The 27141-nt window shown below is 48.5% G+C and overlaps 11 protein-coding genes across 11 annotated transcripts; 7 read left to right on the top strand and 4 right to left on the bottom strand.

Moving 5' to 3' along the window:
* Positions 1–296: 296 nt before the first annotated feature.
* On the bottom strand, positions 297–684 carry N7466_001863 (Cytochrome c oxidase-assembly factor cox23; the record flags this gene model as incomplete). The annotated part of the gene is made up of 2 exons (XM_057161261.1): positions 297–498; positions 614–684. The coding sequence occupies 2 exons, from the start codon at positions 682–684 to the stop codon at positions 297–299; spliced, it is 273 nt and encodes a 90-aa protein (XP_057024546.1).
* Positions 685–2370: 1686 nt separating this feature from the next.
* Positions 2371–4016, top strand: N7466_001862 (uncharacterized protein; the record flags this gene model as incomplete). Its single annotated transcript, XM_057161260.1, has 4 exons — positions 2371–2409; positions 2465–2584; positions 2641–2733; positions 2793–4016. The coding sequence occupies 4 exons, from the start codon at positions 2371–2373 to the stop codon at positions 4014–4016; spliced, it is 1476 nt and encodes a 491-aa protein (XP_057024545.1).
* A 644-nt stretch (positions 4017–4660) lies between these two features.
* N7466_001861 (S9 family peptidase) lies at positions 4661–6735 on the top strand (the record flags this gene model as incomplete). The annotated part of the gene is made up of 3 exons (XM_057161259.1): positions 4661–4762; positions 4817–5583; positions 5640–6735. The coding sequence occupies 3 exons, from the start codon at positions 4661–4663 to the stop codon at positions 6733–6735; spliced, it is 1965 nt and encodes a 654-aa protein (XP_057024544.1).
* Positions 6736–7378: 643 nt separating this feature from the next.
* On the top strand, positions 7379–9628 carry N7466_001860 (sugar porter family MFS transporter; the record flags this gene model as incomplete). Its single annotated transcript, XM_057161258.1, has 10 exons — positions 7379–7459; positions 7512–7656; positions 7710–7915; positions 7977–8022; positions 8082–8524; positions 8587–8677; positions 8730–9035; positions 9106–9202; positions 9258–9384; positions 9461–9628. Coding segments are annotated over 10 exons (1710 nt in total), but the record flags the coding sequence as incomplete, so codon positions are not given.
* A 374-nt stretch (positions 9629–10002) lies between these two features.
* On the bottom strand, positions 10003–11900 carry N7466_001859 (ribosomal RNA-processing protein RRP9; the record flags this gene model as incomplete). Its single annotated transcript, XM_057161257.1, has 2 exons — positions 10003–11481; positions 11538–11900. 2 exons carry the CDS (start codon positions 11898–11900, stop codon positions 10003–10005), a joined length of 1842 nt encoding a protein of 613 aa, XP_057024542.1.
* A 336-nt stretch (positions 11901–12236) lies between these two features.
* Positions 12237–13052, top strand: pre1 (proteasome core particle subunit beta 4; the record flags this gene model as incomplete). The annotated part of the gene is made up of 4 exons (XM_057161256.1): positions 12237–12411; positions 12472–12721; positions 12799–12922; positions 12975–13052. The coding sequence occupies 4 exons, from the start codon at positions 12237–12239 to the stop codon at positions 13050–13052; spliced, it is 627 nt and encodes a 208-aa protein (XP_057024541.1).
* A 340-nt stretch (positions 13053–13392) lies between these two features.
* On the top strand, positions 13393–15268 carry N7466_001857 (ubiquitin carboxyl-terminal hydrolase family protein; the record flags this gene model as incomplete). The annotated part of the gene is made up of 2 exons (XM_057161255.1): positions 13393–14056; positions 14109–15268. The coding sequence occupies 2 exons, from the start codon at positions 13393–13395 to the stop codon at positions 15266–15268; spliced, it is 1824 nt and encodes a 607-aa protein (XP_057024540.1).
* Positions 15269–15599: 331 nt separating this feature from the next.
* Positions 15600–18520, bottom strand: N7466_001856 (uncharacterized protein; the record flags this gene model as incomplete). Its single annotated transcript, XM_057161254.1, has 4 exons — positions 15600–17475; positions 17526–17770; positions 17828–18184; positions 18485–18520. The coding sequence occupies 4 exons, from the start codon at positions 18518–18520 to the stop codon at positions 15600–15602; spliced, it is 2514 nt and encodes an 837-aa protein (XP_057024539.1).
* Positions 18521–18865: 345 nt separating this feature from the next.
* Positions 18866–21886, top strand: N7466_001855 (U3 snoRNA-associated protein UTP13; the record flags this gene model as incomplete). The annotated part of the gene is made up of 3 exons (XM_057161253.1): positions 18866–19039; positions 19104–19131; positions 19185–21886. The coding sequence occupies 3 exons, from the start codon at positions 18866–18868 to the stop codon at positions 21884–21886; spliced, it is 2904 nt and encodes a 967-aa protein (XP_057024538.1).
* Positions 21887–22147: 261 nt separating this feature from the next.
* Positions 22148–23728, bottom strand: spp2 (spliceosome ATPase-activating subunit SPP2; the record flags this gene model as incomplete). The annotated part of the gene is made up of 1 exon (XM_057161252.1): positions 22148–23728. One exon carries the CDS (start codon positions 23726–23728, stop codon positions 22148–22150), a length of 1581 nt encoding a protein of 526 aa, XP_057024537.1.
* A 521-nt stretch (positions 23729–24249) lies between these two features.
* On the top strand, positions 24250–26101 carry N7466_001853 (uncharacterized protein; the record flags this gene model as incomplete). The annotated part of the gene is made up of 2 exons (XM_057161251.1): positions 24250–25895; positions 25948–26101. The coding sequence occupies 2 exons, from the start codon at positions 24250–24252 to the stop codon at positions 26099–26101; spliced, it is 1800 nt and encodes a 599-aa protein (XP_057024536.1).
* Positions 26102–27141: the final 1040 nt, after the last annotated feature.

The following is a 27141-nucleotide window of genomic DNA, read 5'->3' as shown; positions in this document are numbered from 1 at the left end:
TGCTGGTGTTGTAGTGTACATGCTCAAAAAGTAATTTGCCACAGACAAACGAGTACGATGAGCCAAACTTCGGAGTAGACAGACGGATTATTTAGACCCTGGAGCTGCCTTTTTTTGGTTCAACTGTCAATGTCGTTAGTTAGGAGATTAGTCCTTACTGTATTCTTTGGGCAGTGAACTAGTCTGAAGTGTCTGAAAAAAAAAATAAAAATAAAAATAAAAAAAAACTTACCCAGTTCTTCTTACAATCTCGATAAGCCCTATGATAGTAAGTTGAGTCAGTAAAGTGTGGCCCCTCAATCGTCAGTGTCAAACACAAGCATGCCACACAAGGTCAGCTGAAACGGGGGCTTCACGATCTCTTCAAAGTGATAGGAAGAAGCGGCATACTGGAAATAGTCCCCACACATCTCACGGTCATAGCCATTGCGCTTCAGGCATTTCAGACTCCGATCCGCAAAATCTTGGCAAGGGTCGTAAAACTGGCTTGCAGTTTTACTATAAGCAGGAAATCAGCAAAGGGAAAAACAATCAAAAATATTGACTTGATGGGACTCGGTTCAAGCACGTAGTAGAGGAGTGAAGACACGATAATTACAGGAGCTGAACTTACTGAGAGAATTGGCGCTCAGCTTTCTCCCACGCCTTGTCGTGGGCCTCCTCTGGCGGGGATGAATCCGTCATGTGTGTTGGTATAGAAAGAACCGGGCTGACTTCGTTTTGACAAAAAGAGAAGAGGACAAAGCCAATTGAGTTTGTTGAAGACGAGCTCAAAAAGTGCTAGAGGTTGAAAGGTTGTCTGTCTGCGTTAAGCTGGGCAGAATTGTGGGGTCCCTGGCCTTGGCGTAGAGCGGCAAAGGGACCAAACACCCGTATAGTATCACCAAAACAAGAGATAAAAAACGTTCAATGTTAAAAGCAACAAATCAAGATAGGATACCACCCTTAAAAACCACAAAAAAGTGAAGGAGGGGTGTACTTATAATGGTCAACATGGCCCATTGAAAATTCTTCAAAACCCTTCATTTGACATTTCAGTTCAGAGCCAGATAACCCCATAACCTAAATAACAGACTATTCAAAGTTACGATGGCATCGGGATGTTCGATTACCCTTTGATAAATTGTTTATTGAATTCTGCGACGTCTATTTGTTTAAACTTTCACGTATTCGAGGCGTAATCTTACTTATCGGGTACCGTCAAGGTAAATAATGAGGAGTGCAAGAAGTGATTTGCCCAGTTGGTACTAGTTGAAAAGTACTAGTAGGAGATGAAAGTAGGCACTGAGCAGTGAGTATAGTATGGTCAATACCTACCAGTACCTCAAGTTATCAAGTTTATATCTACTAGTATCTTAAGAACCTAGCATATGCCCATTCCAAGTATTAAACACGTATGTAAAGTAACTAGTATGTATTCTTCAAGGTTGGATACATCCAGAGCTACTACTATACTTGGAACTTTAACTCTTAAATTGTTCATACTAAACTTGCGTTCTTTTGTAGAGTTTGTTACCGGATTGGTAGCTCCCTTGTCCAATCAGATTGGTGATTTCGCTCCGAAGCTAGGTACATACTATGTCCTAGCTCTGGTTATCGCTTCTTCTAATCTCGTAAGGCAGAAAATTAGTGGAGCTCTCTTCCCGCAAGAGGGGCCGACCCGCCAGACTAATAGGCTAAATATTAGTAACTGCCAGTGGTAATGACCATAGTTAGTTATTGCCTTGTCACGGTTGTTTGTGACTACTGCAGAAGTAGATCTATCACACTATCACTGCAGTTAGTGTGCGCTTAGAGGGTCTTTGGTCTTTTCCTATTGGCCCTTTCACCCAACGGCGCAAGGAGGAATGGAATAGCGGTGGTGTTCCGCAACTTCTGCTCAGGCGTCCCCAAAGATTGAACCATTCACCCCTTGAACTGACTCAGTACTGAGAGCGAGGCACAGAGAAGAAAAAGGGCCGATGAAATAAAAAAGATCGCCCGGTGGAATAAACAGTTTGCAATCACGTGAGTGAACCTGAGCTGCTTATTTAATTTGGTGCCTGAGGCCACAACACAACACGATTTGTTCCTGGGCTCTTTCACTTTACTTCTCAGCGCCACGGTTCTCTCGGCTTTTGAAAATCGTGGCCTTTTTATACAGCTATATAATTCGCGCAACCCACCTGCATCTGCGCCGTGGCTCAAAATCAAGGTCTATAGTCTGATCGTGGGTCTTTTCATCAGGCTTTTTCTCACTTACCCCCACCGTCTTGCGATAACTTCGCGCCCCCGCTCGACAACTAGTCAAGCGCAGTCTTGTGACTCTTGTCAATGTTATAGCCGTGAAAACAGTGACAGAAGAGAACCAAAACATACCAGCTGGGAAATATGGCGACTACGACGGAATTTGGGGAGGAGGCCTCTGGGGTAAGTTCCAGCTTCTTTGCGCGGGTGCTAGAAATGGACACTGACGCGTTTATAGCTTGTCAATACCCTTCAAGGCCATGTGGACGCTATTCGTAGCTTAATACAATGTGGCATTTGTATCCGCCCGTTATACGAACCATTCACTCTTGCCTGCGGGCATACCTTTTGTTATTCCGTCAGTTCCTCCCATCCTCACTACGCGCATGTTACATGTTATCTAACCTACATTAGTGTTTATCGTCATGGTTTGCTGGTGGAAAATCAAAGAGAACATGTCCTGACTGTCGAGCGCCCGTGAAAACACAGCCCGCGCCGGCCTATCTGGTGAGCCTATTCAACAAATCCTTTTCTTGGAATTATCTAACAAGTCTTATTTTTACTAGGTACGGGCCGTTGTTCAGATGTACACCAGTCGTGCAGAGCTTTTGGGGATTGAAGAGACCACGGCAGAACACTCAAAAAACCACAAGGAGGAAATTGAGAAGCTGGAAAAGGACAAAGCAAACACAGACCCCCAAAATGGAGGTTTGTTTGGAGGACTTTTCACGCCAAAACCCGCTCAACCGAAGCCTGTCATCGACATAGATGATAACATCGTACGTTGTCCACATTGTGCTTGGGAATTGGAAGATGGCCAAAGTTGCGGAGGTTGTGGCTACGTCTACCGGCCTGATCCCGAAGGTACAGACTACAGTGGATCGGATTTCAGTGATAGCGACGATTATGATTCTATTCTTGATGGAGACGACGATGATGAGGACGAGGACGACGAGGACGAGGAAGCTGGCCCACAAACATCTCTCTCAAGAACTTTGAACGCACCATACCACACCTTCAACAGATCTGTTTTTGGTTCACTTTTACCCGACTTACACCCGCATCCGTTCTATTTTCCTGGTGTTCGGCAAACCACCCACGGACAGCCTTGGGATTTCCCACATTCGAACCATGTCTATGAGGACGAGGCAGAGGATGGAGAAATGGATAGGGATCACGAGGGAGAAGAAGAGGAGGAAGAAGACTATTACGAAGAGTCATTCATTGATGACGAAGAACATACGCAGCGTGAAAGAGAGGAGTCTGAATCCGATCATTCTACAGTGATTGGCGCTTCTCGTGCTCGTAACCATGATTCTTCACGGGGTCCACCCATTGTGCAGTACCCTCGGGTCTTTGGTCCTTCTTCTACGGCTGACCCGGACGGTTACGAGTGGGATAGCGAAGATGAGGCTAGACTCGCGAGATTTAGAGAGCCAGTGATCGACGTTGATCTTTCCGAATCAGGCTCTGAAGATACAGGGCCACGGGGCCACGATCAAACCCTTTCTTCAATATCTAATGGGTCTTCTCAAGCCACCGACGATTCTGAAAGTTCCCCTATACTCACTGGCCGTCGTTACCATCCCACATCCGTTATCCCTGCATCATCCGATGATGAGATTGACGAGGACGACTCGAGCTCACCTCCTAGAACCAGAATCAGGACCACAGGCTCAAATTCCCACAATGCTATTGCCATTGATGATTCGGACGAGGATGAAGAGCTACCCGTTGGTCCTGTACGGAGAACAACCCAGAGACGACAAGCCCGATTTTCCCCTTACTGATTTTCCTCAACTGGTTTCCTTGCACACCGGCACATCAACTGTTGTATCTTTTTCTACATGCATACTTGGGATGGTTTTCAAATAGCGTGGCGCTTCGGATGGGATAGAAAAATCGGCTTGGCGCTTTGTTGTGATTTATCGGCCTCAACCTCGACTGGCGCAGCAATTTATGCTTTTCATTATCGTGGTTTATATTCAGAACAACTCAAACTTCGTCAGACTTATTTGTATTCCCCTTATTTTGCTTCTATCTCTTCTCTAATCTGTTTATCATGCTGGCGTAGATAACTATAGCCATTTCATTAGCAACTTGTAATGTCTGATAAGTACCTAGTAGGTATCTAGTAGGTACTAATATTCTAATAAAAGCCTCAAGTTAACCTAATTAGAGGGGATAGAATTACAGCTGACCTTCCAAGATTACTTCAAATGTTTTTTTTTTTTCGAAATGTAAAGGTAACTTAACAACCAGTTGACAGTCTACAGATGCCCATTCAAAAGCCTCGGCAACTTTTCAAGAATGTAGGACATGAGTCATCCAGGCGTGACTACAAATCATCAGCCCACATCACAGCTTCCCTGCTTTCGTCCATATAAACATTTCTACTTTTCTCATTTTATCCATTTAAGCAGTGTTGAATATAATGGCACCTACTCAGACCGTGCCCTATGGGCACTGGACTAGCCCGCTCACCGCAGAGCGTCTGGCTACAGATAGTATAACACTCCACGAGGTAGCAGTCAATGTACGAAACAATCGCGCTTTAAGGTCTACAGCAAGGTTTACTCACATGATACAGGAATCAACGGGAGCGATCTACTCTATTGAGTGCCATCCGACAGAAAATGGTCGCTATGCGATTGTTCAGCACCTCAATGGCAAAAGCCAGGACGTGCTACCCAAGACTCTGAGCGCTCACGCAACAGTTCAAGAGCTTGGAGGTGGCTCCATCGACATGCGACACGATGGCCAGGTTTTATTCGCAGACGAAGAATCGCGCAACGTCTACCTATTGGATTCGGCGTCGGGAGAAGCCAAAATTGTCCATCCGGCGGTTGAGGGGATCCGGTATGCTGACTTCTGCAGTCACCCCTCCAATCCAGAGTGGATTCTTGCTATCAAGGAAGACCACCGGGACGCCACACCGGAGACACAAGCGACACATGTTCATAACACCTTGGTGGCTATTAATATCGTATTGGGTACTGAAACTACGATTGCTAGAGGTGATGATTTCTTTTCACATCCTAAATTTGATCCCTCTGGTAAATATGTTTCCTGGATTCAGTGGTCGCATCCTGATATGCCGTGGACCGGAACGGTGCTTCACTATGCCCAGTGGAATAATGGGACTCTGGAGAACGTGACTCGTATTGCTGGTGAAGGACAAAAAGAGAGCATCGCTCAGCCAAAGTGGAGTCCAGATGGGCTATTGTATTATGCCAGTGATTGCACTGGCTTCTGGCAGCTTTACTCCTTTGATCTGAAAATCAAACAGAAAACTGCCTTGTCCTTGAGAACATTTGCGAATGCTGATTTCGCAACTGATGAATGGGAACTTGGAAGGTATGTTTGATAATACTATTACCTGTCTTTTTGGTTGATATCTGATGCCTGGCCAGCTCCACATACATCTTTCTCGACCCGCAAACTATCGTCGCAACAGCTATTACCCATGCTACGGCAATGCTGGTGCTGATTGATACTGTCACCTCATCCGTCCATGACCTTGAACTGCCATATGTGAACGTTTTCGAAATCCGTCGTGTGTCGTCAACTTCCTTCGTGGTAGTAGGCACTTCAACAACCTCCCCCGAGGAACTCGCATTAATTTCGATTACACCGGCATACAAAGCCGAACGAAACGTCCTTACATCAACGGCAACATTTGAACTACCAGCTGAATACGTCTCCGTCGCAAAAGAATTAAAAGCCCCTCAAAAGCACGGTCCATTGACCGACGGTCACGTTCACATGTTCTATTTCCCGCCTCGCAATCCTGGTTTCCAAGTCGACGGCCTTCCACCTCTCCTGGTCTTCGTTCACGGAGGCCCCAATGGATCCACCACTCCAGCTCTCAACCTGGAAATCCAATCATGGACCACGCGCGGGTTTGCAGTATGTGCTGTCAACTACACCGGATCCACTGGATTCGGAAGAGAATACAGAGAACGACTCTCCGGATACTGGGGCTTAGTCGATGTAGCCGATGCTGTCAGCGCAGTGGAATACCTTGTGGATGAGGGCCTGGTTGACAAGACTCGCGTTGGAATCTATGGCGGGAGTGCTGGTGGCTACCTGACACTGCGAGCACTTCACATGTACCCTGATGTCTGGGCTGCAGGCATTAGCTCTTATGGTATTAGCGATGTGCGAGCCCTCCAGGCGGATTCTTATAAGTTCGAGAGCCAGGATGTGGATCGGTTGCTGCTGAGCAAGACAGAGCCTCAAAATAGAGAGCTTGAGCTTACCAACCGCAGTCCGTGCAACTTTGCTGATCAGATTCAAGGGTCGTTGCTGTTATTGCAGGGAACTGATGATATGGTTGTTCCTGTGGCACAGGCAAGAATGATGGCTGATGCTATGCGGGTTCATGGACGAGTTGCAGAAGTCGTTGAATTCGAGGGCGAGGGACATGGGTGGGTCGGTCAGAAGGCCATTTTGGAGTCTTTGACACGAAAGGAGGAATGGTGGAAGCGACACTTGACTCAGGCATAAGTGTATTCAAGTTTGAGTCTGTTCAAACTTGACCTCCGCGACCTCGGGATTAGGTCATTATAACATAATTCGGGATTTGCTTATAGATATGGATTTAGAACATCATTGGAAGCAAGCCAAATTAGACGCCCTCTTACGGACAAGTGTAAATAGCTGAATAGTTTTTGTTTAACAAGCATTCAAGGTTGGCGCACATTCGTCGGCCCAATGAATAAAGTCGAATGTTATGTATGAATATCAAATCAACACAATGACTTTAAATCAATTGATAGCGAAAGGGAGTTACAAAACGAAAAGTTGTTTAGGGTTTAAGCTTGAGTGTACCCAGGTGACCCCAAAAGGTAGGTATCCTCCGACATTCCCCCGCATTTATCCAAGGCGGAGCGACGATCTTCCCCAGTCTCCATATTTATCGGAATACGGGTTATTCGGAGTGCATCACTCCGTTCAACACCTGATGTTTTTATGATAGAGCTTCTGATCTCGGAGTACTGTCTTCCTGTCAGTATATCGTCTAGTAAATACACTCGGCTTTTCCCCGACTTAGAGGAATGAGGTACAGGGCAGAGAATATAAAAGGCGGTTTCTTTCCTCGGTCTTGGAGCACAATATCTGCTAGAAACAACCAGTGGAATTCATTATCATGGAGCCGGTCACAGGAAGTCCACCGAAGGGTGGGTTTTCGCTAGTCCTACAAAACCCCTTCTTGTGCGGTGTAGCATCGGTAAGCATTGAATTGGACCTTGACCAAGTCTCATATACTGATACCATGACAGTTCTCCACCTTGGGTGGCCTACTCTTCGGCTATGATCAAGGTGTCATCAGCGGTGTGATTACAATGGAGTCTTTTGGGGCTCGTTTCCCGCGGGTCTTTTCTGATAGTGGGTTCAAGGGGTGGTTTGTGTCGACGCTTCTACTTGGTAAGAAAATACCCAAAGCCTTCATATAATACAAGCAGCTGATATCCTTTTAGCCGCTTGGCTAGGATCTTTGATCAATGGTCCTATCTCTGATCGAGTTGGACGGAAGGTCTCTATGAACCTAGCTGTGATCGTTTTTGTAATCGGATCAGCTATCCAATGTGCCGCAGTGACCATCCCCATGCTGTTTGTCGGTCGAGCAATTGCCGGGCTTGCAATCGGAATGCTTACCATGGTGGTGCCACTATACATCTCTGAGGTATCTATGACTATCCATTGATTGACAATCATACATATCGAAAACGCTCACATTGCTTCAGGTATCTATTCCAGAGATCCGTGGTGGTCTTGTAGTGGTACAGCAATGTGAGTCTTTCAGAATATCGGACACATTTTGGTTGGACACATGCTCAAACTCATATTAGTATCCGTTACAATTGGTATTCTGATCAGCTACTGGCTCGACTATGGAACCAACTACATCGGTGGCACTCGGTGTGCTCCCAATATTCCCTACACGGGGGGAACGACTACCTCCCCCTCCTTTGACCCTTATCAGGATGTTCCTTCTGGCGGCTGTACAGGCCAGTCCGAAGCTTCTTGGCGCCTTCCACTGGCTCTCCAGATTGTCCCAGCAATTACCTTAGGTATTGGTATGCTGTTCTTCCCAGATTCACCACGATGGTTGTTGATGAAGGAGCGAGACGATGACTCGCTTGCCGCACTATCACGATTGCGCCGCCAATCTATTGATGACCCCGTTCTCCAGAATGAGTACCTAGAGATAAAAGCATCCATTATGTTGGAAAAATCATTCGCCAAAGAGCATTTCCCCAATCTATCGGGCTTCAAGCTTCATATTGCCCAGGTTAGTGCCTTGGTTACATTCTTACGATGCAATATACTAATGAAGCTTCTCTACTTCCCTAGTACATCTCACTTTTGACGAACTGGGCTCGATTCCGAAGGTTGGCTATAGGCTGCACTGTGATGTTCTTCCAACAATTCATGGGCTGCAATGGTAGGTCAATTTGATATTTTGCGCTAAAGATGTTACTAATTGATGACTGTAGCTATGATCTACTATGCTCCTACGATCTTTGCTCAACTCGGGTTAAGCGGAAACACGACTTCACTCCTCGCAACAGGTGTATACGGCATTGTCAATTGCCTGAGTACCCTCCCAGCTCTGTTTTTCATAGACAGAGTTGGCCGTCGCCCTCTGCTAATGGCTGGTGCCACTGGTACCTGTATCTCGCTGGCAATTGTGGGTGGTATCCTGGGAGGGTATGGCGCTAGCTTGCCGGATCACAAAGCGGCTGGATGGGTTGGTATTGCATTCATCTATATTTATGACATCAACTTTTCATACTCCTTCGGTAAGTTTGAAACTCTAGCTTCCTTGTTGACTACTTTCAATTGAGCACAAGCTGATCACTAGTCTACTAGCTCCAATTGGATGGGTGTTACCTTCGGAGATATTCAATCTATCCATCCGAGCTAAGGCCATGTCTATCACAACCTCTGCGACTTGGATGTGTAACTTGTGCGTATTAATCTCATAATCCTCATCAAACCCGTTGCTAATCCGTTTTGAACAGTATTATTGGACTTGTTACCCCGGAAATGCTTGATTCCATTACGTATGGTACCTACATTTTCTTCGCGGTTTTCTGTCTCCTTGCGCTTGCATTTACGTTTTTCTGTATCCCCGAGACACGAGGAAAGGTATGTGCAAATCGGACTTCTGCTGCCCTTCATTTTTTTTTCTTGAATAGCCGCTGATACCTTGGAATTTTACCAGACTCTTGAAGATATGGATCTCATCTTCGGGGACACGACTGCGCATGAAGAGAAGAAGCGGATCAAGCGTATAGAGGCACTCCTGCGTGGTACCCATATTGACGATGACGATGATACTTCATTGAAACCGGTGGATGAACATGTGGAGAGACATCAAAATGCAGATGGTGTGGGTAATGTATAGATGACGACCGTGCCGTTGGTGCAGTGTACGATGCCCTATTAGTATCTAATAGGTAGTAGACTATACGCAAAAAATACCATGCTAGCAAGGATGACAACCCGAGAAGGTCCTCGTCGTCCCCTCTAGGCTTGCCCGAAGGATTGATGAAGGTTCCAACATTGAAGCGATCCAGTAGAATGCGATAGAAAAATGTACTCAGTTCAAAGGTTGAGATCCGGTACTTATGTATGCAAGATATCTAAATGGTAAAATACATGTAGAAATTGACTCCAAGACACCACACCCCTTATGACACGCCGTAACTTGCCTCACACCTTAAAAAGAAAGAGATATAAGGTCAAGTGAAAATCCGGAAACTTTTATACATCGGCCTCTGCACCAACGAGGGATGTGTAGGGCACCTCGAAAACAATTGCACCATTGCGACCATCCGACTGAGTGGATTTTTCATAGTTGGTTGCATAACACTTCCACCGACCTAGTCGGTGCTCCTTGCCAACAGCTGCAACAATACACAAGCCACGAGGTTGGGTGCTAGCTTTCGATTTGGACACCTGCGACTCAGGCTGGTCTGAATCAGGGCGACGCTCGAAAACGGCGATATCATTAATCACACCCTTGATTAAGGGTTCTTCTGAGACTGCGGTTTGCTGAGAATTTCCTTCAATGTCCATACCATCAAGACTGGGAGTTCCGTTGGCGAGAGATTGGTTGAGTTGCTGGGAAGGTGTATCGGGGGTCGACAGGACAGGAGAACCTAGACCCACAGGGCCCAGAGGAATGATGCTCTTCTTATCTTCTGGGATGCGCCATGCGCGGATAGAACCATCCCAGCTGCCACTCAGGACGATGTCGGTACCCGGGAGGGTGGCTAAAGCGGTGATCCAGCGAGGCATGGGGCGCATGTGTCGGGTGTTATGAGCAGCAGTCTCCTTGTCGGTCTCGGGAGACAATTCTTCCAAGGGAGGAATGGGGTCCAGACCGTGTGCCAAGGCAACTGTGTAAACAGGCTTCTTTTTATGCATCGACCATAGACAGATGGATCCGCAGTCGGATCCAGTGACGAAGTGCGCTGGCGGGAGAGCAGCAATGCAGTCAATGTTGCTTTCCTTGTAGGGTGCCTTCTTTGAAGCACCACCACGGAATACGAGCTGTGCCTCTTCGACAACCTTCCATAATCTCGCCGTTCTATCTCTGGCACCAACACTGAGAGCTTGGTCAATTGTCATTGCTGCCACTCCAGTTACATGGTCTTGGTGACCAAAGAGAGTCTCAACGTAGGCATGGCCAGCTCCGCTAATAGACCAGGTCTTAATGGTACGATCGTAACTACCAGTGAAAAGCTGCTCTCCGGAGCTCATAGCAGAAATATGACGAGCAAAGGAGACACTGCTGACAGAGTCACGATGCTGGGTGAAAGTCCTGGTTGGCGTCAAAGTTTCCGCATCCCAAATCACCAGTTTCTTGTCTGCGCCACCTGTTGCCACGAATTTTCCTGAGGGGCTGACAGCAACAGACAAAATGCTTCCCGTGTGGCCGTGTTCCTCGCCGGTCTCGGCAACCTTACGCATACCCCGAGCGTACTTCACCTGCTTCGGCTTCCGGCGTTGTGTTCGTTGAGGTCGTTTCGAGGATGTTTCCTGGGTTGCTCCAGGGACACTTGGTGTTGCCAGTTCCCACTTAATCAAGGTTTTGTCCTTCGAAACAGTATAGACGTAAGGCGCATGGACGGCGATGGAAGTAGTAGACTGGGTATCTGCGCGGAAGAATGAATGAGGAGCCGTGGAAAATGAGAGTTTATCGGCAATTTGTCGGAAGGCTCGTCCTTTGAATTCGTCCTGAATAACGATCGTTAGTCGCAAATCCAACCCGTAAAGAGGAAAGTTTCACATACGACATCCTCCTTCAATCGCTCTGCAATCAAGTCTCGATCGATCTCTTCCGCATCAAACCCGACTTCCTCGACATCTTCTCGAACATTATCCAAGTAGCGTTCTGCGAGTTTCAATCTTCGGTCTGCGGCCGTCTCGCCATCATCTGAGTCTGATTCAGAGTCGTCTCCAGAGATTGCCGAATTGATTTCGGCATCTTCATCCATGTCACTCCCTGAAATCGATTCCTCCCGTTCGCGGGGCTTCTGGGCTCTTCCGCCATCATTCTTTGCATCAACGCCTCGTTTTTTAGTTGCTGGGGGTGCAGCGCGGTCGTCTCTCTTGCGCTTGCGCTGCGATGCAGGCACAGTGAAAAAGGAAGACATGATGAATCTTCAGAAGATTAATCCCACAACAAGTCCAATTAATCAAAATTTGCGGGTGGAAATACCCCGGACGAGAAACGGAATTTGGTGGTTGCCGATACTGCTTAGATTCAACTTTTTTTTTCGGGGAAAAAAAGGCGGCCAAGCGGCGGCTGAGTCAGCGGGTAGCTGAGAGCTCCAGGCGTCAAGCTCACCGCGCGGTCATCACTCCAACCACATTCCCCTTCATCGCCGTTTTTAAACTTCGTCTTGATTTATTCCTCTTGATTTCTCACATACCGCAAACATGTTAGTTGATTCCTATGTATATCCCCCAAATCAATCCTTGGCCTCAGACTGACCGCGCTTCCTAGGGACGTTCTCTTGGGTATTACTGGCAAGGACTTCGTTCTGGTTGCCGCATCCAAGGCTATAATGCGGGGCCCGACTATCATCAAAGCAGAGGACGACAAGACCAGAAGCCTGAATAAGCATACCCTTATGGCTTTCTCTGGAGAGGCAGGAGACACCGGTTAGTACCTGTCAGATCGGTGATGTAACAAACGAGACACTGATGGCTTGTTACACCTAGTGCAATTCGCCGATTACATCCAAGCAAACGTTCAACTGTATACGATGCGCAATGACACCGAACTCAGCACCCCTGCTGTAGGCAATTTCATCCGAGGAGAGTTGGCTCGCAGCTTGCGATCACGAAGCCCGTACACAGTCAACCTGTTGCTGGGTGGTGTGGACCCTGCCACGGAGCAGCCTCACTTGTACTGGATTGACTACTTGGCTTCATTGGCTCCCGTACCATATGCCGCCCATGGTTATGCCCAGTACGTTTCATCTACAAGATGTTCCAAGATATCAAACTGGAACGGTTGAATACCAGGGACATTGCTAACCAGCCCAGATACTACTGCCTTTCTCTTCTCGACAAACATCACAACCCCAACATTTCCCTCGAAGAAGGCATCAAACTCCTTGGAATGTGCACAGATGAGCTCAAGCGTCGGCTACCGATCGACTACAAGGGGGTATGTTCAGTTCATTTGCCCTTCTAGGAATGATTTACTAACGTCATAACAGGTCCTGGTGAAAGTGGTGACAAAGGATGGTGTGAGAGAGCTAGACTTCGATAACGATAAGATTGTTCGCGCTGCGTAATGGTCGACATGCCTTGGCGTTTGTTGTATCATATCCTATGACGTTCAACTTTTTAACGGGATACAAACAAAACTTCCAAATACCCTCTGTAAACCGCTAGACAAAGAAAACATAAATCTAGTGGATAGTAATCGAGAATGATTCTTTCTAATTTTTGTTCAACTTGGATTAATGGTATAAAGGCGTTCTGATTGTTGTTTCCAGTAAGAGCTAGTAGTACATATCAGCTACAGACATGACGATGGATGTTTGATAAGTTTGCACTATCTTCAAGAGCTCGCGGGACTGAAGAACCGCAGCATTTTGTTCCTTCACCACCACCACAACCTTTTCTGTCGCAATGCCTAAGAGAACAGCTGAGCTTCCTCTCGGGGAGAACTTTCCCGGGCCACCGGCCTCGAAAAAACCGCGCGTGGAGGACGAGATCGAAGACGACACTCCTAACGGCGCAGTACCCGCCGCGCAACCAGCCGAAGACCAACAGTCGGAACAAGACGATCGCAATGGCGCCAATATCCTAGCAGCAGCTGATGAAGGAGAAGCACTTGGAGAAGGCGCACAGGATGACTCAAGCCTCTCGGATATTGACGAAGAGGCCTCCGCCCTCAGTGCACCCAAACGACAAAACCAGCCGATGGAGGGCTACGGCGACCTCTACCTCGACACGGTCAACAGGGGAGTACTCGATTTCGATTTCGAGAAGCTGTGCTCCATCAGTCTCTCGAATATCAACGTGTATGCCTGTCTCGTCTGTGGCAAATATTTCCAGGGTCGCGGTCCCAAGTCGCATGCGTATTTTCATGCGCTCGAAGTTGGACACCATGTTTTTGTTAATATGGGTACCAAGAAGGTCTACGTGCTTCCAGAAGGATACGAAGTCCAGAGTAATAGCTTGGATGATATCAAGTATGTGGTGGACCCGCACTACTCGAAGAACGAAGTGGCCAAGATGGACAAAGAAGTTCACGGTGCCTGGGATCTCCATGGTGCTAGGTACAGGCCAGGTGAGACATTCCGCCTAATAATATCAGCTTCGAAATACTGATAGTTTCACAGGATTTGTTGGTATGAACAACATCAAAGCCAATGATTATATGAACGTCGTGGTTCAGCTTTTGGCGCATGTACTCCCGATCCGCAACTTTTTCCTCCTCCATGACTTCCCACAGCTGGGCACTCCACAACTCGCGCTTCGCTTCAGTACACTTGTACGCAAGCTATGGAATCCCAAAGCGTTCCGGTCTCACGTTTCTCCCCACGAGTTGTTACAAGAGATCTCCCTACGATCATCAAAGCGCTTCACACTCAGTCAACAATGCGACCCCGTGGAATTCTTATCATGGTTCCTGAACAACCTCCACCTTTCCCTTGGTGGTTCCAAAAAGCCTTCTGCCACACCTACCAGTGTAGTCCATGCCGCATTCCAGGGTCGTGTACGGATTGAATCACAGGCCATCACGGCTCACTCTGATACACAAAACGCACGTTTGGTTTTCACTGAATCTGGCGACATCAACAGCCAGGTCACCCCATACCTCATTCTCACACTCGATCTTCCCCCCACTCCTCTCTTCCAGTCGGCAAACCGGGAATCTATCATTCCGCAAGTGCCACTCACCACACTTCTCAATAAATACAATGGACTCACGGCTTCCGAAAAAATGGCTCACCGTGTCAGACATCGTCTTCTTCACCCCCTCCCTCCTTACCTTCTATTCCATATCAAACGCTTCAACAAAAATCGCTTTGTGTCAGAGCGGAACCCTACGATTGTCACTCACCCCAGTCCCCGCTCTCTTGACATGTCACCATACGTTGAGCCAAACCCGAACATTTGGCCCCCGGGAGAACCTATCCTTTACGACCTCGTGGCAAATATCATTCTAGACCCCTCAATTGCAGCCCCCGGAGCTACAGAAGATGCCGCCGATAAGGGTGTCAACGCTGCGTCTGGCTCATCTTCCGGGGCCGGTGGCGGCAGCGAAAAGGTATCCTGGCTTGTCCAGCTGCATGACAAGGCCATGTCCGCAGAGAACACACGCCATCAAAATGGCGGTGCCGCGGAACAACGTGGCCCTGAGTGGCTTGAGGTGCAGGACTTGTTTGTGAAACGCGCTGAGAGTGAGACTCTATTTACACGTGAAGGATACCTGATGGTTTGGGAGCGCAGGAAGGTCCCTGGCCAGAAGGGCAAGGGCCGGGCCGATGCCAAATAGATGACAACTAGTCTCTATTGAAACTGTATTATCGATGGATTAAATGTGGGGAGTTTGGGCTACGAAGGGGTCAGGCTTATATAAAAAGACCAATCCTCTACACATACTATACTATGTGTGACTTTTTCTCTTTAAACTGATACTTTCAGGTGGATGTAGGTTATGGACTACTAGTAGTATTTCTCTCCTAAATGGTGAATGGCGTATTTCCAAGGTTGACCACCTGGTTTTCCTTAGAGGAGAAGTGGATTATTATGTAGCAACTAGCCTAGTAAGTATTTTCAAGATAACTGGACAGGTTTTGAGACCAGACCGGGGCCCCGTTCAATTCCTATAGAGTCCCCCACCCACAAAACTTTCTCCCAATTCTCATTGTCGAACCCACCAAAAAGCCCCACACAGCGGCTCTTAGCGCAGATTGCATAGCTCTCATGAGGACCAGTCTACCACAGTACCCAATCGTATCAGACCAGGTTCGTCCGCCACCCCACAACCCAACAGGGTGTAGGTCTGAGACTCGAAGTGTAGAAGAAGGGTTTAAAGAAAGGTATGAATGGGCCAAAGAGCGGACATAGAGTGATTCGAGGGGCGACAAAATGATGGTGCTGAGAATCGCCGCGAGGTGTGATGCAAGTGAGTCTACTGGGTGAGCAGAAAGGAGTGTCACTCTATGAGCAATAGGGGGTTGGCTCATTGCCATCATACCCGGTATCTGCGACATTGGTGGGAGTGCAGTGCCGAGAGGAAGGCCATCTTCTTCAGCTAAATCCAATGGCCGGAAACTAATATGCTCTCCATCATTGGGCTCCTCAACGCTGACTGGAAGAATGCTTGGCATATTGGAGACTAGGGGTTCCTCTGAAGGAGCAGGGTCAATATGATGATCGGCCATCGCCTCTTGCACAATATTATGTGGCTGACTTTCCACAGCAGGAATTTCCTGGCCTGTGCCATAGTTGGCTCCTGCCGCGATGCTGGACAGATCCTCGTTTTCAGGTATTGGCGATTGTTCTGCAGCTTGCTGCTGGGCTTGACTCAAGATCAGCGCCTCAAGGAAATCGACTATCGATCTGCGATCCATTGCAGTCGCTGGATTAGTGCGACCGAAGAAAGGTGGATTTCGCTGTGCAGGTGTATCGTTTTGGCGATTGCGGTTCCCTAGGAGTTCCAGCTGCATAGTGATGATATCGGAACTCTGATGAATTAAAGAAGCTCTGACACGAGGTGACGTGGGTGGTGATGTTTCTGGGGAGGATGGCCGGGAGAATAGGGTATTTGAGCGAGAGTTTTGCCGGGGCCTTGCTGAGCGTTCGGCCTGTTGGATATTGCTTGATCGGCTCTGCGAGCGCGATGCGCTTGAGGGTGCACTTGCTCGTCCAACGGTGGCTATTTCGGAAAAAAAGTCATTGCTCATCTCACCAGGAGACTGAGACATACGGTTTTCGTTCGTCAGGACTTGGTTCATATCTGGACCTAGCTCGGAATCAGGCGCTTGAACAGGTTCCAGATCAGGAACCGAATTTATCGATTCATTATCGTCATCATCGCGCGCGATAGCCTCCAATGGTCTAGCTAAAATATCACGCTGCTCGACTCCAGCGACATTAGTCCGAAGCTGAATTTCCTCTAGCTCATGTTGTAAGGATTCAATCGATTGCCGGAGATGATTTTCGATATTCTCTGGACCTTGACCGTCGACCCGGGGTTGTTCTGGGGCCTTGCTGGAAAAAAGCCCGAATAGAGAGAAAACCCACCCTCGTAAAGCGACAAGTTCTTGTTTGATATCTTGCGTTAATGTAAGTTTCGCACGGCGAGACTCTTCCTCAGATCTACGTCCCAAGGTCGGTACAACCCATTCGATTAGGTTCTCCTCATACGCGACTCGAATCGAGAGCTCGTCTGCAAGGGAAGGCTTGGGAATTTGGCGCCGGATAAGTCTGTAGATGCGCTCTTCTAGCTCTGGGCGTAGGTAAAATGCGTAAACAAATGTCAAAACTCCGGGGGAGGTCAGAAGTTGCATGACGAAACCACCAATTGATGGGATGGAGAAATCAGCAGGAAGAGTTGGTAGTTGAAATAAAGATGTTTTGCCGAACGGGATCAACTGTCGCAGGCTGGGGATGGAGTTTGCGGGCACCAGCGAGAGACCCTGGAGTACAGAGTACATATAGGCCTCGAGGGACAAGATGAGAACAGAATGTTTAACCCTGTAGTCTTCGTCAGCATCTGGTATTTAATTCCTGACAAGTGAACCTACATGGAATACCCGACTCCAAACAGAGCACGGGTGCTTAATGCCAGGCCATTGCTGCTTATCAAGCTCAAAACGTAGTCGCGGATTGTAACGGAAAGGCGTCTGAGGGGACTTTCGCGAGCAATTGCCAATGTGCTAGAGACTGCCCAGGCAGGTATACCAGCAAAATAGAAGCCGACAATCCCTGTATTTACGCGCTCAGAGCGGATTACATCTAGGAGCGGCGCATGGGTGTAGTGTTTGAAGGTCTATAAAACCGACGTTAGAAATCACTACAACACGGTCTAGGTTGTAATGAATCTTACCAAAATCCGACCTGTGAGAGATGATGACCACCAGGTGCTGATAAACACGAATACTTGGTCCAAGGTAGTGATGACCAAACCAAAATCATTCTCGGTCATTATTTGATTCATCTTCTGCTTGTCATTGGATGTGTTGGCATTTCGATCCTCACTGCTGACAACAATGCCCATGGTAGAAAGGATGTCATTTTTCGCTCTGCGAAGCGCTCGGCCCAAAGATTTAGATTCTGGATTGACCTGATGCCCTCGGGCATCATACTGTTGCATGTAATCATCGGCATGTATGTTAGAAACCCTTCGTACTGGATTTGAAGGGTCGACTGTTGCTGTCTCTTGAGGTTCGTATGGTGACCGACCCTTGTAAATGGTCAGTATTTCCACAGAACAGGAGCCGGAGCAGTGCACCAAAAGTTCAATTCAATCAAAAGACGGGGGAAAGGGCAAAAAAACATCATGGAGGGTATGCCGTTATATTGAGAAGAGAACCATCATACTATGACAAGTAGATTCCAGAGCAGGTGTACTGTCGAACATAATGCTCGACTCCAGCAGAACAAGGCTCAGCGATAAAATAAGAAGGCGAGGCACCATCATGAGAACACAGATAATGTGGTGCATATTAAGCTAAGAAGGGATCAAATGACAAAGGGCGCTTACCAAAGCGAGCCGGTTCAAATAAGCCTGACGGCCCATCGTGGATGAAGAACACCGAGGTCCGAACAGGTTCAGGAGGTTATTACATCGCCCACCCGCAACGGATTTGTGCTTTCAATTCTTCCAGTAGGTGCGAATGGCCACAACAATGAGGACAATGAAGGACAACACTTGAGGTTAGAAATCCGACGTTCAACAGTGACAGTAATCAATTGATATCGACGACGGCGCGCCTGCGGCGTTGCGTGCACGGGCCATGTATTATCTTATCGCGAGTACAAACACTGCAAACATTTCAAAAAAAAGTTGCCCGAGCTTTTCGCGATCCTCGACTTCTAGAGAAAGCGCATGGGTTAAAGAGCTCACAGGCGCAATTTCATAATAATGTCCAAGGCCGTTGTGAAAACCACCTTTGAGGCGTCTCGGACCCTCCGCCCCATTTATACTGGTGGCAGTACTGCGCTGGATGCCAGTGGTCGCATTTTGCTGTCTTGCGTCGGCGAGGATGCTTTAGTCGTCGACTTAGAGACTGGTGATCAGCTCGCCAGTCTGGAAGGCGTGAGTATTCCTGCCAACTAAAGGCTCATAAGGCAAAGCACTAACGTATGGTCTCTTGTTCTAGGATGGAGAAATTATCACAAGCTTGACCCGTATGTCTCAATCTCAATTTTCCGCGGAGCTGAAGTACTCACGCAGTCTCTAGTTACGCCCTCCGCATCGCATGCAATTGTTTGCTCTCGCTCTATGTCTATGCGGATCTACTCCCTTTCCCCTTTCGAAGAAGGCTCGCAATCAATCGAAGCAAAGCTTCTCCGGACTCTCAAACCCCACCCTTCTCCGGTGGTCTCAAGTACGACCGATCAAACTGGCACATTGCTGGCCACTGGTGGTGCCGATGGCTCAATCAAGGTCTGGGATATTCGAGGTGGATTCGTCACACACACCTTTCACGATCGCGGAGTCATCTCCGCACTTTGCTTCTTCGAGATTTCCTCTTCTGCGGACGAGACCAAATCCTCGAAGAAGAAGTCCAAGCGCAAGGATGAGGATGAGGATGAGGAAATGGATGATGCCACAGAGTCGACGGCTGGATTCCGTTTAGCCTGCGGTAGTGACGAGGGTAAGGTCCGAATCTTCGATTTACACAAAAGGAAGTCGGTTGCATTGCTCGACTCTCACGTCTCTCTGGTACGCAGCCTGTCGTACTCGCCTTCAGAGAACGCTTTGTTGTCCGCAAGCCGAGACAAGACAGTCATCATTTGGGATGCCAAGACTTGGAAAACTCGCCGAATCATTCCCGTTCTCGAGAGTGTGGAGGCCGCTTCTTTCATCGCAAACAGCGGTCTGTGCGTAATTGGTGGTGAAAATGGTAAGCTACGAGTATGGGACTGCAATCGTGGCAGTGAAGTCACCGAGGAACAAGAGGCTGGCGAGGAGTACGAAAGCGTCGTATCTATCCAGTACTTGCCTGGTTTACCTTATGTTATGACGGTTCATGCGGACCAGACTATCCGCATGCACTCCATTGAGTCCTTGTCAGACTATAAGCCAGGATCAAGTTTGGCTCCTCTGACAATAACCCGCCGCATTTCCGGAAATGACGATGAGATCATTGATTTGGCCTTTGTTGGACCGGACCGAACCATGCTCGCTTTGGCCACTAACACTGAGAGTATCCGTGTGGTCTCTGTTGCTTCTTCCGAAGACAGGCCATCCGTCGAGGGCGAGGAGTTCTTTGGTGCTGATGTTGCCCATCTCGAGGGCCATGAAGACATCATCATTGCTCTTGATGTAGACTGGTCTGGTCACTGGCTTGCGACAGCCGCGAAGGATAATACTGCCCGACTTTGGCGGCTTGACCCCAAAAACTCATCATATACCTGCTTTGCCATCTTCACTGGACACGCTGAATCTCTGGGAGCCATTGCTTTGCCAAGAACACCACCGCAAGTTGGCAGTGGTGCTTATAAGGATCCGCTCAGCCACCCGCCCGCATTCATGATTACTGGATCTCAAGATCGCACTGTGAAGCGCTGGGATACCGGCAGACTGAGCCCGCTCAAGGAAGGGAGCGACAAGACACACTCTCCGAAGGCAGTTTTCACCAGAAAGGCCCACGAAAAGGACATCAATGCCTTGGACATTGACTCATCATCCAATCTGTTTGCCTCTGCCTCCCAGGACCGGACTGTGAAAATCTGGGATGCTGATGAGGGTACCCCGATTGGTGTTTTGCGTGGCCACAAGCGAGGTGTATGGTCCGTCAGATTCGCTCCTCGGGACACACCTATTATCAACTCTGAAGCCGGAACCAGCACATCTCGAGGTCTGATTGCCACAGCCTCGGGTGATAGTACTGTCAAGCTCTGGTCTTTATCCGACTATAGCTGTCTCCTTACTTTTGAGGGCCACACTGGCAGTGTGCTGAAGACTATTTGGCTGCCACCACCACAGATCTCCAAGTCCAAGAATGATGATGACGACGAGGAGGAAGACAGGGCTGCCAAGACCGCTATCCAGACACGGCCTCTCATCGCCTCAGCAGCCGCTGACGGTCTGGTCAAGATTTGGAACCCGTACACTGGAGAACAAGAGACTGTGCTGGATAACCACACAGACAGAGTCTGGTCACTTGCCAGCCCCACCCCGTCTGGCTCACGCTCCGACGTCAAGCCCACATCCTCCAAACTCAAATGCCCGTATGCCCTCGCTTCCGGTGCCGCAGATGCCACCGTTACCGTGTGGTCCGACACCACCTCCGCCACCTACACAGCCGCCGTGAACGCCAACTCCGAGCGCGTCGAGCAGGATCAGCAGCTGCAGAATTACATTCGCGCTGGTGCCTACCGTGAAGCCATCACCCTGGCACTTCAGTTGAACCACCCCGGTCGACTGCTCTCGCTGTTCACAACCGCCATTAACGCCGCCGATGACCTAAGCCTCCCCGAGGAGGAGCGCGCGCTTGCGGCAAACAGCTTGACTGGTAATCCCTCCATCGACGAGGTGCTCCAGTCGCTCGATGCAGCAAATCTGCGCACCTTGCTTCTGCGCCTTCGTGACTGGAACACCAATGCGCGTACTTCGCGTGTTTCGCAGCGCATTCTGTACGCCTTGTTCCGTTCCTACCCTGCTTCTACCTTCGTTGAGCTGGCGACTCAGTCTCTCCGTGGTAAGAACGGACGTGCTGCCGCCGGCTTGAAGGATATTCTGGCTGCGTTGGCTTCCTACACCGAGAGGCATTACAAGCGTGTCGAGGAGCTTACTGATGACTCTTACCTGGTCGAGTGGGTTCTGGGCGAGATGGACGGTGGTATTGGACTTGGCGGATTGAAGCGTCTTGATCTGAGCAAGGATGATGTCGATATGGAGGAGCCTGAGAAGGATGTGATTATGTTGGAAGGTTAAATGTGATTTAAATCTTGTGTACATGACGGGCGCTTTGCTTTATGGGAGTATCATGGGAGTGGGTTCAGATAAAAGCCATCTACTTTCTCATAGAATTGGAAATTTTTCTTCGTTCATCTTGCATTTCCTGATTTCTATCTACTAGTTTGCATCGTATGATCCAGGGTATCTCTATTTTGGTATAAATTCACGACTACTCTGTTTGGCAGTCCATCATGTACAAGGGCTTTGCAATGTAATGTTTCGTATCGTCGTGGAGGATTAATCATCCCGACGGCTTCGGTGAGAGTCGCGGTCGCGATCTCGGTCGCGGTCATGCCGAGATGAATGGGAGGAATGCCGTGAGCTGCTGTAGCGGTCATCTCGGGACCGCCGGTCTCGGTCTCGGTCTTGGTCACGATCTCGATCCCGGCGATAATCCTTGTCATCCCGGTCTCGTCGACTATCTCTGTCGCGTTCACGATCACGATCACGATAGGACCGATCATCCTTTTTGCGGTCATCGTCATCGTAACGAGATCGCCTAGAAGATTGGCGGCCACTTGAACGGCTTCGATCACGGCGGGAAGACCCATTCCTACGATCAGAGCGATCGGAATCCTCATCATAGTCGCGCTTGCGGTATTCGCGATCTTTGTCTCTTCCACTCTTTTCTAGATTGCGATCCCGTCTCTCACGCCAGTCGTCCTTCTCTGGTGGGGCGGCGGCCTTTTTCTTCAACTCTGCGAGCTCTTCCTCGGTCATGTATTCACCAGTTTTTTTGTTGCGCATCGTGACAGGCATGTAGACACCCTCGGCATTGCCATTCCCGTTTTCTTCGCCCGCCTTTCGAGATGCCTTGCGCATAGCAGACTTGCCCCAAGCTCCTAGCTCAGCCTCGGCACCTTTCCCACCTGCAGAGTCCTTTGCTCCGATTCCCAGGAAGCCGGGGCGTCGTGCCGGGACAAGAGGTTTCTTGTCCTTTTCTACCGGCGCAGAGGACCCATAGTTTCCCCGTCCAATAGATTGACCATCCTTCCAGCCCATTCCCCGTAGCAAAGCAGCACCGAATTCCTCCACCGGAATAGCATTGTATTGGTCCAATGTCGCGGATTCGGGACGAGAATCTACGTCAGTTCGGAAATTGCTAGTTTCGTCGTAGCGAGAAGGCGCTTGTTCTTCATCGTCCCGAGATTTCGAGGCCTCAATCACCAAATCTGACCTCCGCTCTGGTTCTCCCTGGGTCTCCCGAATCAAAGCTTGAAGGGCGATCTCATCGTCCGTAAGAGGCTTATTCTCGGCAGGGGGAGGTGAAGTTGATTTCGCCTCTGTCATTGGATGATCTGCGTCGGTAATATCATGCTCGTTTCGTTCACTCTGCTGCGCAAAGCTAAGCCCATAAGCCATGCTGGGCCCTTCGGTTTCAACGGCACTTCCAGGAGCTTGTCCATTTCTCTGGGCCTCTTGCATGGCCTGAACTTCGGCTGGCAAAAGGTTCTTTCCCTTCTTCACATTGACACCTGCGCGGTCGCGCCAGTTATTTTTGCTCGTAACCGGAATCACCAACGGCCCTGCCTTTTTGACGGCTTCTCCGTCGGCAGTGATTGCGTCGCCTGTGAGAGTGTTGAACCCAGCAAGCTCCTCGTGGGCGGGGATCCGCTCATCTTCGTCCGAGGAATCATCCCCATGCCCAAGTTGGTGTGGTCGGCGAGGGAGAGAACAGCCCTTGTCTGCAGTGGGACGGCCGCGACTTGCCTGGAAGTTGAAGGCAGTTTTCTTGGGGGCGCCGTTGGCACTCGAGGAAAGTGAGAATGGTTTGGAAGAACCGCCGTTGCGGTTTTCGGAACCCCCTGATGAAGACATCTTGATGGGGTCCTTGTGTGCTGTGAATGTCACTGGGGCAAAGTTGAATTGGATGCGATATGAGCTCCAAATAAGGCGGTGGCAAAACCGGTATCAAGCCGATTCAAGCGCGCGTCAGTGAAGGCGGTGACCCGAAGTGAAGCACGCACTCGACTCAGTTGATCTTATCGTAAGCAATGCACCAATAAGGGAGGGGGCAAGGATAGGAAATGGACCCCCATGGAAATCGATATAACCTGCCTTTTGATTGCCTTCTCGGGTTAGTCTCTGGAAGAATCCACCATGGAGGCCTCTCTATCATTTCCAAATGGCCATGATTCCATGAAGCAAGGGCCTGTAAGGCTACTACTCACTCTATACGGCTGTTGACATTGTATCGACTTCCAAGTACACACATAGCATGCGAGCCTAGCCCCGCACGTGCCGTCAGCTGAACTGAAATCGTGATGTTTACTATCATCTTCCCCTCTATATAATGAAAACCTCTTGATTATACGCCGAGTCACTGTAAATCAACCACTATGCGCCTCATAGAAGCGAAAACCCTCAAAGTGGTGGAATTCATGGACAGCAAAATCCCGAAATATGCCATCCTCTCTCACGTCTGGTCGCTACACGAGATTACTTTTCAGGACATGCAGAAATTGAGTCCTGATGAAAGGAACCTTCTGATGTCTGATTTGGACACAGGTGAAGCAGCCTATTCCAACACGCAATTTTCCCCTGGGTTGCTTGATAGCGGCTACGCCAAAATCAAGTACTCCTGCAAACGAGCACGTCACGAAAGGATCAACTATGTTTGGATCGATACCTGCTGTATCGATAAGACAAGCAGTGCAGAGCTGTCCGAGGCAATTAACTCCATGATGAGGTGGTATGAACTGTCTGAAGTTTGCTATGCCTATCTGGCAGATGTACCTCCACTGGAAGAACTTGATCGAGAACGGTCTTTATTCTCAAAAAGCCGGTGGTTTGACCGTGGATGGACTTTACAAGAGCTTATTGCCCCCGAGAAACTTTTCTTTTTAGCGCAAGATTGGACCACTTTATTTTCTCGAGAAACGGTATCGAGTCTTGTTAGTCACAAGACTCGGATTGCCATGTCGTTCCTCACAGAAAGACAACAAGCAACGACCAGTCTGCGGAGCTCTTTGAGCTCAGTCAGTATTGCTACGCGAATGAGTTGGGCATCCGAGCGGAAGACTAGCCGGCAGGAGGACAGGGCCTACTCTCTGCTTGGCATATTCGGAATCAATATGCCACTGCTTTATGGTGAAGGGACAGGTGCATTTATACGCTTGCAGGAAGAAATTGTCAAGCATTCCGATGACCAATCCTTATTTGCATGGAATTGGAATGAGAAGTACCTTGATTCGAGTCCTGATCACAGCTCATCTGGGTGGCTCTCTGCATATGACTCCGAAAGTAGCTCCGAAAATGGCTCTGAGGATGGCTCCGGATGGGTCTCCGAACATGGCTCAGAAGACGGGTTGCAATATGGATCTGAACATGAATCTGAACAGAACCAGCTGATACATCCTCTATTGCCATCTTTTGATACATTCAAGTCACGGAGTTTCAAGAATATCTCAACCTGTGGGATCCTCGCTGACTCCCCTGCGGCATTCTTGGATTGCGGTGATTATATTCCCTGCAGTGTGGGCGGCCAGACTCCTGCCTATTCTATCACAAATAAGGGCCTCGACATGGAGATTCCACTCCTATCATGTGACGGTTACTCATTTATTCTCTTGCAATGCCAGACTAGACACCATCCCACTATTCTTCTCGCACTTCCAGTGAAATGTATACGAGAAAACATCTATATCCGCATCCAGGCGCCGATGTATTCAGCTGGACATCAATCCTGGTCAGAATGGCCACGAACACACATCTACCTACTTCTCAATTCCGACACAATCACCTATGATGGCGATATCCCCGACTATACGGTCATCCTCGGGCATACTCCACCCCATCTGAAACTTGTCGGTGTCACATCTCGCCATCAACGAAACCTTGATCAAATGATTTTGATGAAAGGGGATATAACTTCGATGTTTAACATTCGACCTGCAATAGTCTTCCTATGGTTCGAGGACATCAGTGACAATTCACAAATTGCCTTGGGCTTGAAGCTTGAGGTCGTGTTTACCCTCGATACCCAGTATGAAAACCTTCAGTCGGATGATTTTCTAATAACTTGTCGCTTTATGGAGCCCCAAGAGAGCAAGAATCTACCCGTACAAGACCTGGAGCGCTGGATGGGACGTTGGTCTGACGGTCCTCAAATCGATTGCCCTGAGGGTTCGGTTCCGTACTCATTCAAAGTCACCGCAGAAGACTTTTTTGGAAGATTTCTCTTCAGCATAGACATGCTACCAGGTGCTTCTACTTCTATCAATAGATGGTGGGTGGAGAGCAAGATCAAAGAGGACACATTAAGTCATTTACGGGGCACGTCACTTGGATTTTTCATGCCTAGTATACGCGAGCAGCGACTACGTCTAAGATGGATTTCTTCCATACTGAGCTACCAAGTCAAGATGACGCGGCTTACTGGCAGCTTGCTTCGAAATTTGAGGCTCTTGCCCTGGTTCTTTACTTTTGTGATTGAACATCCCATTCAAAGGGTCTTTGATTTAATTACCCGACTTGCACCTAATCACACATGGCGTGTGGCATGGCTTTCAATCGGCTACTTGGCAATCCATGCACTCTCTCCCAAGAGATTGTTCTGTAAGTTGGTTCCTAGTTTTTGGCGTAGATTTCTTGGGAAAACTGTTGTTGAACTTATCGTATGGTACATGTTTTGTAAATTCTTGCCCGAAAGAATTTTGTCGTAATGATATTTGGGTTCGAATAATATCCAGGTAAATATCAAATTCAATCAATATTTCATCAACAACCGAGGTCTCTATGAGTAAAATGCTGTCAATGATAGTAGTTTTGCAGGTGTATTTGGAAAGTTATTCAAATGTTTGAGAGTAAGCATGAAACGAAGTTCATACTAAACAGAAATTTCCATAGCTATAATGTACTAGTATAAACATTGAATCAATAGGGGGGAAACATTCGAAGACTGAATCTCCACAGAAATGTGATCAATTGACATATGTACTCTTTGTACATTACTATCAGTCTCTACGGCCCGCGTGTAGACGGCCTGGTCCTTTATCATCGTGGCGAGAGGTTATTTGGAAGTCACGACAGTGCTCATAAGCACCTTGACGAATGTAGTACATTCGCTGAAGTCGAAAAATCAGATATGATGCCCAACATTGGGAACCCTGCGGTGGAATCTGCCGGGCTTGCTGCTCAATGATACAACCCATATTGGCAGGGACTCGGCCAAAACATTCTTTGCTTTGATGTATCCTGCTGTTAAATCTGCCATGCTCGATGGTGATCTT

The sequence above is a fragment of the Penicillium verhagenii genome, assembly GCF_028828195.1.
Source record: "Penicillium verhagenii strain IBT 33310 chromosome Unknown utg000003l_segment0_segment0, whole genome shotgun sequence".
In the NCBI taxonomy this organism is placed as follows: domain Eukaryota; kingdom Fungi; phylum Ascomycota; class Eurotiomycetes; order Eurotiales; family Aspergillaceae; genus Penicillium; species Penicillium verhagenii.
Note: the sequence above shows the minus strand (reverse complement) of the source record. Positions and strands in the feature narration are given on the sequence as shown.